At 43.5% G+C, this 16470-nt stretch overlaps 1 protein-coding gene across 1 annotated transcript in view; it reads right to left on the bottom strand.

Annotated features, from left to right (window-relative positions):
- Positions 1 to 16470, bottom strand: part of LOC119165407 (ubiquitin-like modifier-activating enzyme 1) — a 68673-nt gene that overhangs the window by 13356 nt on the left and 38847 nt on the right. Inside the window, exons 17-24 of the mRNA XM_075871764.1 lie at positions 15219 to 15365; positions 13619 to 13693; positions 11746 to 11938; positions 10323 to 10591; positions 8708 to 8812; positions 6057 to 6140; positions 5174 to 5274; positions 2190 to 2362 (exon numbers count right to left, since the gene is read on the bottom strand). Of these exons, the coding sequence (XP_075727879.1) occupies positions 2221 to 2362; positions 5174 to 5274; positions 6057 to 6140; positions 8708 to 8812; positions 10323 to 10591; positions 11746 to 11938; positions 13619 to 13693; positions 15219 to 15365 (1116 nt within the window). The 3' untranslated portion in view covers positions 2190 to 2220. The remainder of the gene's footprint in view (positions 1 to 2189; positions 2363 to 5173; positions 5275 to 6056; positions 6141 to 8707; positions 8813 to 10322; positions 10592 to 11745; positions 11939 to 13618; positions 13694 to 15218; positions 15366 to 16470) is intronic.

Here is a 16470-nt window from a genome sequence, read left to right as displayed (position 1 = left end):
GAGTGTAAGAAGGAAAGGCCACAGTGTTCTACTTAGCCCCTTACCCAGGCCTGAAAGCACTAGCGCGAAAACTGGTTCTGGCAGTGCTTGGGCCAGCTGCTGCACATGCTCAGTAGTGGGGTTACACACACACAGGATTGAGATCGACCATAAGCTCCTTCGCATCTATTAAATGCCACTCGACGTCGAGTTATTATCAGGCCATGCGATGTTGCATACGGCGTCCTGTGTCCTTTATGTTTTATTTCTTAGTTTTGTGCTGTGTCTCATTTGTGCTGTGTTTCATTTGCGCACCCTTTAAAAAATGAACCTGGACTAGCTGATTTGATTCTGATTTCAGTAGTATTGTTATTGTTCTAGCCCAGATAGATAGATAGATAGATTTGTTAAAAGAGGTCGCTAGAGATGCCTCAAACTGAAAGTTCGCAACTCAAAAGATAGTCACAGAAGCATTGGCTTACTTTCTTAGATTTCACTGAGTAAGAACCAGGGAAGTTTCTGAGACCGCTGTGTTTCCTTTTTTTTTTTGAAGTCGTGCTTTTCGAAGCCGTAAGCGTGACGTGCTTGTGGCTAATATTTTTTTCAAACAGAGTGGCCGCATGCAGTTGAACTCAGGGTGCTGACGAACAGTTAAAATGAAGTACGAAATGAGGGGCCACAGTCAATGATTTTCACATCTTTTTGTGCGGCACGCGGGAGAGCAGCCCTCAACGCGGAAGCGTCCAGAGAATCCGGACGAGTGCACGGTCACATTGGCCCCGCACGAAGACACGACGCCTTACCTTGGATAGAAGTTCTGCGGAATCTCGCAAGATGGCAGAAGGGTTAGGGCAGAGGTGTAGGCCCCCTTTTTGCAATGTGTTGCAGCTCCGCACCACTTAGCCATAAGGAGGTATATGCGGATTTATCCGACAGAAGGACCCTTATAGTTACCGAGAAAGGCATCTTCGTGTGAGAATCCGATCCGGGAACAAGGCTTTTCCGGGGAGGTCACACTACTGTTCCGCAACTATGTATTTCGCTAACCGAATGGTAATATATTGTGTCCATGCGCTTAATGTTGTCGTTTACCGCGCCCTCACGTTGCCAGTTGCTAGCTCAATTTAGCGCTACGTTAATTGGATACAGCGACTGCCAGTGATGGCTTTGGTCCCAGACTGGATTCTCAAATTATAGGACCAATTTTCGGCCACGGGAAGCTTCCTGTCAGGGACATTTTAAAGCTATTTTTTGTAGTATTTGACAGCCGCTTGGCAATGTGTGCATTGTTTAATGAGTGTCTGTACGCTGTTTTTGAATTTCTCTTTTTGCTCTATTATTTATTCAATTTATGTAATCCTGAATCTAAGATGTAGTGAACTGATTTTTTTTCTGATTTACTCAAGAATACAAATCAATGCCCAGATGCCTTTTTATATGTGCTCTGCTGATTATAGATGCCGACGAAAGGGTTTGGAGTCTCACCAAGCTGCTAACAAGGCAGGTTTATGCTGTTATCCTTGCATTTTTTTTCCCACATATGTTGCAAGGAAAATGCTAATTAATGTCGAATTGAATGGAATTGAAACCTGCATGGATTTATTTGCGGCTTCGAGCTACAAACAGGCGGTCGTCTATCTATCTTTCTTAACTCTGCTTTCCTTGCGAATCGCGATACAAAAGCTCCCGTTGTTGGGCTTCATAACAGGGTACTTCCACATTTAGCCAGTCGCGGTACGAGTGGTCAGCCCCATAGAGTTCTCCTCTAAGTACACTAAAGAAAATTGTGGCGCTATGGTCTATGGAAGCTGCATCGCCACGATTTTCAGCGAGCATGGCAATGATGGGTATTACGCGGATTCGTTTAATGTTTTTTCTTCCGGCTCTGCTTGAGTTTGCGTAGCTTGAAGCTGCCTTGTCACAAAACGGCAATCAGCAAATGTTCAGAAGTTGCAGTTCACTTTAACCTCTCAGGCTTACAATTTCAAATCGACTCATGTAGTTTATAACCGTCCATTTTTTAATTAGAACGAAAATCAAAACACGGCAATAAAGAAAGCCTCAAGCGCGTTTGAGTCACGCAAACACGAATACTAGGCTAATCCGTGTACTACTCATCATTTCCGTGGTCTGATGTAAGGAAACTCTACGGTAGTCTATGCACAGGCACTGCTCGAATACGCGAGGCTCTGGTCAACGCATGAACATACCACGCGCCATGGCTTGACAGGCGGCTGTTCTTCACTTGGGAAGCAGGTAGTGGACGGGCGGCATGTCCTCGATGTCCTCGCCGTTCTTGTCGTTGCACAAGAGCTCGAATATCAGATTGCGCACGTGAGGCTCGATAGGTTTCTTTGACACCTGGGCCACCACCTCACTCATGCTGGGATGAGAGCAGAATGATTGAAAGTACGTATACTTTTGTTCATACCGACTTGAGGTGCAAAATAACCTTCCCCGAAAGTCAGTTCGGGAATCGGCCAAAGGAAAGCTACCCCCAAAAACCCCTTGTGGAGTTCATAGGAAAAAAAAACAGTTGCTGAAGTCAAAACTAATTACGCAGCAGCTAGAATACACATAATACTGTTCTTCAAAATTGTTTTTCTATTTCTTGAGTGGTTTTTAAGAAACTTGGTGAGTTTACGTGTATTTATAGGCTGATTCCCCTTTTGCAATTTACTTTTCTTGTATATTGTGAAGTTTTGAAAATAACAGGTACTCCACGTGCCTTTTGAAGAGCAGAATTTTACTAAAATCAGAGAGCTGCAAAGGAAATTAGCATACGACAATCTGGAATCATAGCTGATTGCATTGCAATCAAAATGAATGGTCTAAATGTATCTGAACAAGTTATGGTACCGTGAACATTTGTGAGTGATTCAATCTCAAGCTGAAATTTCACTGGCAAATGTTCAACATACGGTAAATTTTCTCTTGCTGGGTTAGAACATCTCTTTTTTCGCACAGTAATTAGCAATGCTTGCAAATTATTGTGACGTGCTAATGTACCTTCCAACTTTCTAAGTTTAGACAAGAACGTGCTCCCCAAAAGGCTCTTGAAATACTTAGTATTTTATACCCTACATTATACAAGAAAAATAACTGACTACAAAAAAATCAGCAAACAAATGCACATAAACGCACTAGGGTTCAACGAAATGAATCAAGAAATGAAAAAAAAAAGATGTTTAGCTGCCGTGTATCTCATAAATGGAAGTTTTATTATGCAGCTATGAATAACCATCCTGAAGATAATGCAATTCTGAGCTTTGTAGCATGGCTGCCAATGTAAGAGCCACCCGTTACAGAGCCACCCGTTACATTTCTAGAAACTATGACATCAATTCCAGTGTGACTCAGCTTAAACTCCATCATTCCCTCCAAGCATTAAATGTTCGTCGTCACGTGTCCTTGTTATGCCTATTTCATAAGTACGTCTACAGTAACAAAACATCGTCGTTGCACCTTCAACGCCCGCTCTACACGTCACGCAGATTACATAACCATCTCAGCTTCACTCGCATTTTTGGAAACACGAACGCGTTCAACACATCCGCACTACCACAAGCCATCCGCATGTGGAATGATCTTCCCGACGATATCGCCTCTGATAGCAACCCCAACACGTTTCGGCAAAAAGTTCAGACGCATTTCCTTAATATTTCATCTTGACGTTCTTTTACTTCTTTTCCGAGGGTTTTTATGTTACGGAGTGTTCTTATATACTTCATCGCCATGTTTACGTATTGCTGACTTATTGCTTTGTTAATTTTTTTTTTGTTATTACTAACCGACATTGTACCGTTTTTATTTTGAAATTTACATGCGATTTTTCACTGTAACCCCCCTTACTCAATGCCTTCTGGCCTGTAAGGTATTTTCAATAAATAAATAAATAAATAAGAGTGCGCCATGAATATTCGGGAAGCTGTGTGAACAATTGAATACTATGCTTCTCGCGATGTCCGATGAACAAATCGGACTTCCTCAAAGAAAGTAGTTTTGCTAGGGCTGTTCTCGATCATGCAGATCATAAAAGGTTACGATGATGACGTGAATCAGTTCCAAGAGAAGACTTATCAACCAGCCCAGGCACTATATTGCAGATGTAAGGTTCATGCTGTAAAAAACTGCGTTTTACATGTAAAGCAGACACTCTAGCTTTTATTAGTCCCCAAGAAATCAAACTTTTCCTTTGAAGACTTTTTTCTCGCCTCTACAACCCTCACGCCATTTTCATTATGCCAATTTTGTACAGGTGTATAGCAAGCCGCGAAAGAAAACATTTCAGAAACCCATCCGCACTACTTAGCGATTTCTCAAGCATATTCACTGCAGGACATTTCAAAAATAAACTTCTCGTAGAACAGGGAGCTGCAGTCAGGCGGTTCTTTCGACACTCGTCTACTATCCTGTAGTAACTTATGTATAAGCATACTATAATGTACAAAGTCGGGATCTTGACTTATCCACTGCTGAAGTTGTCGAATCGCCGGGCTCTGGTATTTAGTGCTGTCTAAAGCCACTAATGGGTGGCAACACTTGTTGGCTTATCAAATAATGCTTCAATACACTGCCGATTGATGACAGTAGTTACCTATGTTCATTTTCTGATTACCCCTGGCGTATATTTGTTGTTTACCTTTAAATCGGGGTTTGTCGTGGTTTTTTCTATTTCTCAAGTGGTAGAGGAAATTACGGTACCTTGCGCCTTCAATACTCTGCAAAGTCAGATTACTGACAATTCAGTTGTAAATAATCCCTGAAATCATTGCCGAACGTGAAGGCCCAGTGATAAAATAAAAAGTGGGAGCCACTGGAGGTAAAAAAAACTATAGTGGTGCCCACCATGCACATGCGTGGCCTTAACTACTTTTGCTCTTTTTTTTTTCTTCCAATGTGCTGCTTTTGCAGTGCAATAGTGGGTGCATGACCGACTGCGACATGTTCAAATCACCGAATGGCTGCTATAACGGCTCTGATGAGTCATTTTTGAGCTTCTACAGTCACTTTTCGAGACAAAAGAAAGCAATTATAGCCGACTTTGAGAATTCATGTTGAGTACATGGCCACTTGACCCGCTATATCATTCGGTTCGCGGGTTATGGAGAGCCTCAACTAGCGATTATCATTGTTTGCTGAACATGCCCAAAAAGTTCTGCTGGGCCCCTTTAAAGCCAGAAACGACACTCACGGAAGGTCAAGGCGTTCGCTGAGCTTTGGTGGAGGCAACGTGAACGAGTAGACCATGGACAGTCCGTGAGACAGCATGGTAATCTCGACCTCGTACTTAGTCTGCAAGCACCAGAAAGAAGGCAGTCGAAAAGCCGACCTCAATAACCGTATTTCTGGAAAAGTTTTGAGACAGTCGCACGAGACAGAGAAGTCAATTGCACTACAACTCAGTCTTCATAACTACACATGACAGATACTAAAAGCACGGCAGCATAAACGTAGCGTTCTGGGCGTGCTGGTACGTCATACCATTGTTTTCTATAACGCACACATGCACAAAAAAACAAAAAAAAAACGCGGACAGTGATAGACGAAAGAGGCGCTATCTGGCAACAAAATTTATTCCAAAAAAAAAAAAGATCCTACATATAGGCAGTATCGCTTTTCAGATATCATGACTGCACGAACTTTGTGAATTCACAGCTCTTGACGTAGATAGGCTAACTCCTTACACAAAAGGGCCGTTGACGGTTTAGAAATACAGTTATCTGCCAGCTTATTGACAATTTCAGCTTCAATTATCTCCCTGATCAGCTGACCTCCGCTGGTGTAGCGACAATTGAATTCAATTGTCGGTATACCAGCGGAGGTCAGCGATTTTTTATGAGTGTTACACTCACGAAAAATTGGCACTGCAAGTGACAGTGCAAGTGACGATGTCTGTACCATGTGCATGTCGATTTATTTTACGAATGATACACCTTCGGAAATTTCTAAAAATGACCACACGTGTGGGCATGAGCCACAAGTGAGTTTTGGTGTGCTCGGCTCTGAAAACCGCGATGCCTGACGCCAATTTTTTGCGTCGTTTCTACCTACGCGTACTTCCATAAGACACGCACCTTGAAGTAGTCCAGAAATTGTTGCAACGTGAGCTCGCCTTCAACTTCGATGTGGTCCCAGAGCGTGTACTCACGGCCGTTGATCTGTCCGAGCGTGAAATAAACAAAACACGCGCGCGTTGACTTGTTATTACCTCTTGTGCTCTGTCACTCTGCACTCGTTAAGTCGAGCACGACACACAGAGTTATTACGTGCAGTTCGGTGCAGGATCATTCATACTATGAAATGAGTTCAAATTCTTTTCTGACGGGCTACATCAGAGCCCGCATTTTTGATACGTAATGCCTACTGTATCTCGGACACGTTTTTTTTTCTTTAATGTGGAGCTACTCGCAAATCTAGCGTCGATAGTGTCGTCTACACACCCAGTGCGCATGCTCGCGTCTCGTGTCAACCTTCACTCCCACCCTTCCTCTCTCCTTTCGCAAGGTCGATGCAGGCAGCGTCTCCTAGTAAAAACCGAATGCTCGCGCGGCACAACCGTTCACTGGCCACCCCGTATATGTAAAGCACTGGATCGCACATCAGTGTACCACCACTCGTTGAAGGCAACACTTCTGCTACATTCAATAAATAAGAATAATAATGAAGAAATAAGAATTAAGCATGCCCAGAGCATATACAATTATTCAACACCCACGTGATACCCCCCCCCCCCCACTTTGCGACGCATTTACTCGAGTTTCTCCCCGTGGGAAGGTGCGGGTGGCTTTTTAGGGCCGAAGCTCCTTAAGCCGTGGGTCGTGCGTCTACGGCGTATGCATTAGTAGTAGTAGTAGTAGTAGTGGTGGTGGTAGTAGTAGTAGTAGTAGTAGTAGTAGTAGTAGTAGTCGCAGTGGTTGTCCTCGTAGTATTAAGAAGGCACCTCTCATTTAGTCCTTGGAATGTCCTCCGGAAAGCGGTACTTCTGCATGATAAATATATGTGATGAAAAGCTGCGAGATGGCGGTACTTGGAGTGTTCCCTAGATGGACAGACGAATGCACTGACGGACAGACAAGCAGACGGACGGATGGACGAACGGATGAACATACAGAGAGGCAAGGACGAATGCACGGACGGATGAACGAACGAATGGATGGACAGACGCATGGACGAACGCATGGACGAACGCATGGACGAACGCATGGACGAACGCATGGACGGACGCATGGACGGACGCAGGGACGGACGCAGGGACGGACGCAGGGACGGACGCAGGGACGGACGCAGGGACGGACGCAGGGACGGACGCAGGGACGGACGCAGGGACGGACGCAAAGAGGGACGGACGCACAGAGGGACGGACGCACAGAGGGACGGACGCACAGAGGGACGGACGCACAGAGGGACGGACGCACAGAGGGACGGACGCACTCAGGGATGGACGCATGGAAGGACGAATGCAGGGATGGATGGATGCCCGGACGGAAGGAAACGGGGATAGACTGACGCACGCTTCACCCCGCTCATCATCATCCACTCCGTGCGGATATGCTGTGATTTTTCTATGGATTCTTTCGAATGGCCACAGCAACATCACGGACAGCTCTCATTGGGTCTCAGTAAACTTTTCAGTAGTTAGTCATTGTACTCCTCATTTCTCGGCACGTGCATGCATGCACAATTAATTGGGGAAATGTGTCGCGTCCCACTCTTATCTGAGCACGCTTTTCCGCATGACAACTGTCTACAACAGAGGAAACGACTTCACAGGTATCTACCACATGGTAGGCCAAGAGTAAAAAAATTAGATCTTTAGATCTTTATAATTTTACAACGCAAAGAGCGTGAGTGAGCTCTGAAGAAAGAAAGATGTTTCCTTCATTAGTGATTCACAAATTCACAATAAAAAAATACCATGCACGCTTCCCCGAGAAGACGCTTGGTGAAGCAGAAAACGTACGAAAATGTGTGGATGAAAATGGCGCACATCGAACTGAAAGAGGCAATAGACATACCGCTGTTACAAGGTCTAGGAAATTTCATTGAGCAAATGGCACTAAAATACGAAAAGATACCTTTTAGAGATTTCGGCTCACTGTTGAGCGAAGAAACATTGACCTTCATTTTCTGCTGTATTAATGAACGTATGAAAGCACAAGCAACACCATTAGAGTTTTCACAGTTCAATTTATCTAAGCCGATTCGTTCAATAACTTTAGTGTCTATTTAAATCAATCTGCAAATAATTTTAGGGCTATTTTTTACCGGATCAGTGTGTTTGTACAAAATCATCAGGACCATATCAGGGTCCTCTTAAAGAAAGAACTGATCAACTTGAAATCCACTCGAAGCGCTGCGCTCATGTGATCTAGCTCATATGTTAATACAAGTCTCATGTTAGATACATCTTTATATTTTCACTGAAAATTCCGATTTATTACTATTCTCCTTGAGAACGACGTGGCCAATAGGAAATGTATACAGTAACTGTTATTTAGCTATCCTGTATAGTTATAAACGCAAGAGTACTTAATAATTAGGATGACACAAAACACGGAATGAATCGACCCAATTTCACTTTACTAGAACGTCATAGACAAAGGTACCTTCAATACATATGTCTGAAGAATATAGATGCACAGCTGGTGATGAGTATAAATATTTTAAATTAAATACTCGGACCTGCATAGCATCACGAGACTTAATATAAAGACTGCTTCCTCACCGTGCTCTTCTTCGCGGCAATCGGCTCTGTGAATCCGAAGAATGGCAATGCCAGGTTGACGAAGCTGTTTCGGTACAGCTCCAGCTTGTTGTGCCCCTGTACCAGCTGCGCAAAAGTTTCAAGCAAAACGTATATCGCTGTATACAGCTCCTTATCATATTTGCTAACTTATATCAATTTGTAAAATACGCATTGTTACGCAGTAAGAAATAAGGACGAAGTTGATACCTTCCGTTTACAGTAAAAAAAAAAGTTTGCATGCAGGCATTGACACAACAGCCGAGTAACAAGTGAGAGAGAACAACCGGATGGAAAACCAAGTATGAATAAAAAGTCCTCTGCGCATGTGCAAGCATGCCCGATACCTGTCACTTTGGAAGACATGGGGACTTGCGAAAAACCAGTCATGCAGTTCATTTCTTCTTTCTGCCCGTTAATCGACTACCTCGCGTCCCAATAAGAACCAATTAGGATATACACTTCACAAGTGATATTTCACAATGAAAAAACAATAAAACCCAAATCAATGTGCTTCCCAGAGTGGCCAACCAACCAACCGAAATCAGGAAGATGTTGAGAGGACGAAAAATTCTGAAGCTTGGGGTGTCACTAAGGTTAATGTACCGACCGTTGGTCTTATCTTTTCGTTCTTTCTCCCTCCCTCTAATCACTCATCCCCTGCACCTCCGTTTCCACACTTGTCTTTCCTTCACCCTGTTTCGTGGTTAAGGAAGAGAGTAGGTTGCGTACAAATGCACGCGCTAAAGTTGCTATCATGACGCAGAGAAGACCTTTTGTCGAAACGTCCACTCCGGTGACTTCTTGTGTCAATGAATGAAGATTAATCCGAGGGATAATTTTGCTTTGTTAGGCATAACAAGCTTAATGAGAGCCTACAAACAATGATGGCAGTGAAATTTTGGGACAGCTATTTTTAGCAAATAATTGCATATATGTATTGAAATATGACCAAATTTTCACCCATTCGCAGCACGTGCATTGTTCTGCTAGTACGTTTAAAAAATGAGTCTTCCACACTCGCCATCATGGCTACGAGCAACGCTGAACAAGACCCCCCCCCCCCCCAGGTATAAATGGAGAGACATACTCCTTAAAACTAATGGGAAGACGACAGTTGCTGTAGTTCAATTTGTTGAGCATCCGATGGGTTTTCCGATAGTTTCAGGTTGGGTCCTGCAGGTGCCAAGATGTATTTTTGTCCTCTTTATTTTTGCATCTTTATATCATCAATAGTACAAACAAAGACCTCATTACTTTTCCTAGTTTGATTGTTTGTTGTCCCTCGTATAGTGTGTAGAGAAAAAAACGAGCCCTTCGATTCTGCTTCTCCATTTTTAGTCCGAATACGCATCCCACTACCCACCAATGCCCCAATTCTCACCCACCACTCGGCCCACTCATCTGCACCACTAGTCGGGTCATATCGGTGACTGGAGTTTTCTTTGCGATCACTATAACATCAACGCCTTCATGACTCGTTTTATACAAAGTTCGTTTCTAAACCAAGAAATTCTAATCAGTGGGCTTCTTACAATGAGTAACTAAAGAAACCTAAACCAATATGTGTCTTACAACTAATCCAAATGCACTTTACCTTGTAGAGCTCAAGGCAGACGAGACCAGCGACCAGAGACGTGGTGGTTGCAATGGCCGGAATGATCTTTCCCGCGATAAGCTTGCTGTGGTGCCGATCTGCCGGTTGAATGTCGTAGTTGGCCGCACGAAGGTTGGACGCTGCCACAATGAAGTCCATGTGAAAGTTGGTGTCGTCGTCCTTCTCAAACTCCTGCGGCATGATGCTAACGTCCACCAGCTTGAAGGGCGGAGGTAGCTCCTTGGCGATGTTTGTGGCCCGGTCCGGGTCTTGCAAGAAACATAGAACCAACTGGCCATCACAATGATTTTGTAGCCATTATGGTAGTTGCAGTTTGTGGCCATTACCAGTGGTCATTGCAAGTGTACATGTTAAGGGGTAGCAGTTTTGTACTACAGTTCAATTCAATTCCAATATTTAAGAGATTTCTTGGAGGAGCTGTATAAGGCATCTGGAGATGACCCTAATGCTTACTAGTCTAGGATTTTCCGACTCGCTCATCGCTTCTCATCGCTCATCGGCGCTTGTATGGTCTGGTGTAGTCCTTCGATTAATTTTTTTTTGTTTCTAGCACCCTCTAAAAAGTTCACGGAGGCAACGTATAACGAGGCGGGAGGTTGAGGTCTGCTCCGGCAGGTTCCGCGATAATTCCAGATGCTCACGAGAGAAGCGCGCCATATTTCAATAAACTTGTTCGATTCATTTTCATTAGCTATCTCGGCCATTATTAGGCCTCTGTCTGAACTTAAGGTCTAATATCGCATGCTTCATGTAACTATTAACTTAAACATGATGCAATCAAGACGTACAGGATTTTTTTTAAAAATTTAGGTTAGGTTAGGCTAGGTTAGGTTAGTTAGGTTATCTTAGTTAAGTTAGGCTAGGTTAGGCTAGTTAGGTTAGTTTTCTGCTCGAGCGCTTGAAAGAGAAAGAAATGTGTCACACTTGTCGTGCCGCTGACTAGCTGCCTCACGGTGGCTTTTCGAGTCAACACAGCTAATGTTGTGAAGATAGAATGTGCTGAAGCTTCTGCATTATTGAAGCAAATGCTAGTGCACCCACAAACCTCCGCAAATATGTATAAAACACTTACGTGCACACGTAAGGAAAGTGATTCGCATTATTTAAACATGGTGTCTTCGCAACAACAGGACCACAAATAAAACTAATGATAGCATAAGTACTTAACAGGTACTAACACGGAAGCTCCAGCCGAAGTTTTTGCATCAATGAAAGGCCAAGCCTTCAAGGGACTGAAAAAATATATATTGCCGAGCTTGAGTACACCCTGAAAAAAAATTATTGGAGCCTGTTTTTAAAGGCTTTGCGTGTTGAGACCCTGCTATGCGTTCCTTAAAGCACGGTTTCCGAGATCAGTAAATGGTGCCATGAAGCTAATCTTGGAGGCCACACTTAAACGTACCATCAAGCCCTGCAGCCCTAGATGGTGCGTCACTTTCAGTCACCGATATCTGCACGCCCGACTTCGGCACGAACAGGGGCACCTTGACGCGCTCGAGGATGCGGCCGATCTCTTGTCGGTCCGTGCAGTTTCGGATGCCGTAGACGGCTGCTCGCAGGTTGGCTGCGGCGACAATGTAGTCCATGTGAAGCTCCTGCGACCGACGCGCATATGACAAGCAAGTGGCAGTTGATCACTGTTCTGCCCTCTAATTCTTGAACCCGACTTCTTTCTTCCCAGCCTGCACACGTATTTCATGCACGTGCGAACAATAACCCCTAAAGGGGTGGTCTGTACAATCGCACACATTAACTTTGCAGACGCCTAAAAAAAAACAAGGCTTTTTTCAAATGCCTTGACACCCAGTATGAACATCATGGAGGCTTCTTCAGTGGGCAGCTAGTGTTCATATAACTTCATTTCACTGGGGTTTGCTGCAGCTAAAGTATCACGTTCCCGGGGATCCTGCCACGTTCGAGGTTCATTCGATGTGCCGCGTTGCAGGACCAACGTCAAGAATATTTTATTTCTTTGCTTTAAACGAAATTAAGAAAAACGAATTTCGCACGTATTTTGCGCCTACTATTGAAATTGTTTTATGCAAAGATACAAGCAGTTTATTTGCAAGCTTTCAACTGTTTAAATAAACATTGTCATTATTACTGAACCCAACTCAAAACAAACCATTCGTTTATTTTATTTCTTGCAATGTAGTACTGGCTGCCTTGTAATCATCCCATGTGAATTTGATGCACTTGCTGACAGTGTCTCATAATTCGCGCCTGAATCGGGATTTATACACACATACAACGTCGGTCTTTCGCTAGTACGTTCATAGGAGGACAATATTCTTCTGCGAGACAAGGATCGCTCTGTTAGGCAGTTAGATTTCAAACCAACTACAGTCAAGGAGCACGCATTTTGTCATCGAGCAGAAATCGAGGAAACTGGAGTTGCTTAAACAGAAGAGTCGGTTGAAAGGCAGTGCGTTCAATTTCGTTAGTTCCGCATCTTGTGTGCCAGTTCCTGAAATATATTTCTCCGAAAACTAATCTCCTGTTAGATTCAGAGCTACACCAAACACGAGAGCTTTCAAAAGAGAACCGGCCACAGAGCCGGATGAGACAGCCAAGACGCGTACTATTCGTGAGTATTGAGTACCAACTAACTACGAACAATGCGTTGTTAAGTTACATAGAGTTTATGAAACATGTTCGTTCAATGCACGCAGGTTCTCTTTAGCAAGATTGTGTTTTACTAGGTGGGATGAATGGAGACTTCAGTCTCGAATGAAAAACACCGGAACACAACATGGGACCCTTTTATTATGATTTGTTTATGCGCGTACACGCACTTGCTACCATTATTAAGTTACCTGCAAGCCCACAGTCAAAAGGGCTGCAAGTAACTCACCCTCCTCGGCCCTAAATTTGAAAGGGGCTATGTTCCTGAGAGTAGATTAACAGTTTTTTTTTCAAGGCTTCCAAGTGCACATGGATTCGCTATTGTTCAACATAAGAGCGACCGACAGTGCTTCTTCATTTTAGGATCATGAGCGATGTTCTAGACAACAAGCCTTATTACATACCTTATCTATATAACGAATTATCGGTTATAACGAAGTCAGGAATAGCCTGTTAATTGATGCAGCGTTGCGAACGTACTGTTATTTCGAATTCGCTCACACAAGTGAACCATTTTCACGCTATAGATGTGTTTGTTTTATTGGACATTCACTGCAGTACCACTCGATACCAATACAAAATTTACCTTGTGTAAAAGTGACCCCACCTGCAAACACGTCTTGCACAGAGCGAGAACAATGTATACGCACCTCGCCGGCGTCGAATTCAATGGGATGGGGACAGCGCTTGAAGCCAGACCAGAATAGAGCACCTGTGGAGGTTTGCTGCGAGTGTAAGAGGAGGAAAGAACATTCATAGAATCACCAGGAGCAGGAAAGACAACAGCTTGCGACGTCATACAAGGTTTTGTGTTCATAGGCATCAGCACAGAGACGCAGAGGTGGTGGCTGACCCCCTGAGACGTTCCAAGAGAAGCGCCAATACGGCCCCATTTATTTATTTAGTCGAGCCTGTCTTATCGCTAATTAAACCCTGTATATCTTGTTATTTCGACTCAACGTGCTATTTTGTTTTAAATAAATAAATACAGTACTGGGTTATCGCACAACTGGTTTTTGACGAAAATGAAAGCCGAGCTCACGCTATACTTCACTGTAAAAACTACTTACTTTCCAAAGTTGCGCGCGTAAAGGGGGCAGGGGCGTTGCGATAAAACGGATCTCGCCCGTTTTATCAATAAAAAGGACCTCGCCCATGCCTATGGTTGCATTGCATGTCAGATGGCTATGCAGCAGCTTAAAGGCCCCCTAGAATTCAGATGAAAAGGGGTGTTTTGAAACATTCCACAGGTTTCCCTCCCCACGGCAAAATTTTCTTTCTATGGCCGTGGCCAGCATCTGGCATGCATCCGCACAATGGTCTGCGTTGTAGACCAATACTTCAGAGAATTGCAGGTGGAAGCGTGCGCACATGGACTCATATACATTATCCACAGCATTACTATCAGCTTTACCAGGAATCACAGTTACACACACGTCTGCTAACACCTATACAGTGTCGTTCACATACCATTGAAATATTTGTTGATCATAAGCACAAGTTACTTAGGGGGATGCCTTGACCTCCTCCCCTCAACTCTTTCAAAAAAGTTCTTGATAAATGTATAATATGTCGACATATTTTTCAAGAAGAATGACCTTACTAGCACTTATAGCTGGTATTCAAAGGTACTAACTATACCCAATAGTTTCAAAATGGACACCCATTACGTAGGATACCAGTGTTAAAGAGTATTATTACCATTGTCAAAACCGATAATTTATGGCTAACGGACTTATGAGTCGACTCACTTGGATTCACTCAAATTCAGATCAAACAAAGAGGCTAAGTGAGTTCCCCAAAGAAAAAATTCGGTGAGTCTGAGTCCGAGTTAGTGCGAAGCGCAATTTATATTTAATGAGTAAGTCTGAGTGAGCTTCACATGTTTGATTGATATGTGGGGTTTAACGTCCCAAAACCACTATATGATTATGAGAGACGCCGTAGTGGAGGGCTCCGGAAATTTAGACCACCTGGGGTTCTTTAACGTGCACCCAAATCTGAGCACACGGGCCTACAACATTTCCGCCTCCATCGGAAATGCAGCCGCCGCCGCCGGGATTCGAACCCGCACCCTGCGGGTCAGCAGCCGAGTTCCTTAGCCACTAGACCACCGCGGCGGGGCTAAGCTTCACATGTTTCACCGACCTGTGCGAGAGAGTCCTATTTGATGCCCCTGAGAGAGCTATAGTAATCTCGGAAGTTTAACGAAAAGAAGCAAACGCGAAAACAACACGTGGGTTGCCTCACGTGATCCTTCGGAAAGTTGTAGAGGAGCTGCTTGATCTGGTTGCTATACTGGCTTTCGAAGTGGAGCCTGGCCCACGCTACGCAGTCGGCAAATGACCTGGGCCTCTCGTCCACGAGTTCCTGCTTCACGCTTGCAAGGATCTCCACCTACGCAGTACGTTTTGCGACAGTACAGTGCTAAAGAAACTGCCAGGCAAAAGGTGTGCGTGATATAGAGAAAAATTATCACGGCATGAAACATTGCACGAGTTGACGAAATATTATTTTCTCCTCTTGCGTTGATATAATTTATTTCCTTTATTTTTGTTTCTTTATTCTTCTCAGCCCTTAGCGTCAGAACTATAGAAACTTATTTTATCAAATTCCACGTCATGCCTAATGGCCTTGCTCGCACCATTTTGAATGATATCCATAAGCGAGTTAGCGAAGATGGTATAGCGATTTCAATTTCCAACAAAACGAAGAACGAGTTGAGTTGTCCCGTTTTATTCAATTATCAATAAATAACTAATATGCACTTACGAATGCATTTTTATTCGGAATATAGAGTTAATGAACTAGTGTAATATTGTGACATTGGTCAACAAAATTTCTAAAAAACATAAAGAGAAAGAGAGCCATCACTCTAGCTCTCAACTTATGTACTGTGACAATTACAATTTTTGTAGGGAAAAATAAACCTACGCCACCGACAACAAAAGCGGTCATTAGATAGCCTAATGAGACGGACCCAAGGTACACCCAGCGCCTAGCACCCAAATGCTGTGACAAAACACACACATTTTGAGAGGCGGAGTGAAAAAGGGGAAGCCTTGGCAAAACCTCGAGCAGAGGTTTTGGCAAAATGCTTTTAATATGTATCACAACTGTGGCTAAAGCCGATCGTTGCCTCATTTGAATGTTTGTTATACAAGTATACACTGCGAGGAGTACTACAGTTTACAGCTTATACGTTTTTTACAACTACAATTTATACGTTGCCACTTCCTGTCATTGTTCATTGAGTTCTTATGTGTTTCGTTTGCCGCACAGCTGTCTTTTCTACTTGGCCAATTTTGCTGCTGGACTTTGTAGGAGGCCAGATATTTACCAAGCCACTGACTGTATTGTGGCTTTATTTCCAGCTAACCCCAATTTTTCAAGGAGAAATAAAAACAGATTTATTTATTTATTTATTTGCTTATTTATTTATTGCAGCTCTGAGGGACACTACAAAGCAATCGTTTGATTGATTGATTCATTCATTCATTGA

Source organism: Rhipicephalus microplus, chromosome 8 (assembly GCF_043290135.1).
Source record: "Rhipicephalus microplus isolate Deutch F79 chromosome 8, USDA_Rmic, whole genome shotgun sequence".
NCBI classification, from domain to species: domain Eukaryota; kingdom Metazoa; phylum Arthropoda; class Arachnida; order Ixodida; family Ixodidae; genus Rhipicephalus; species Rhipicephalus microplus.
This window is presented reverse-complemented; position numbering and strand designations above follow the sequence as displayed.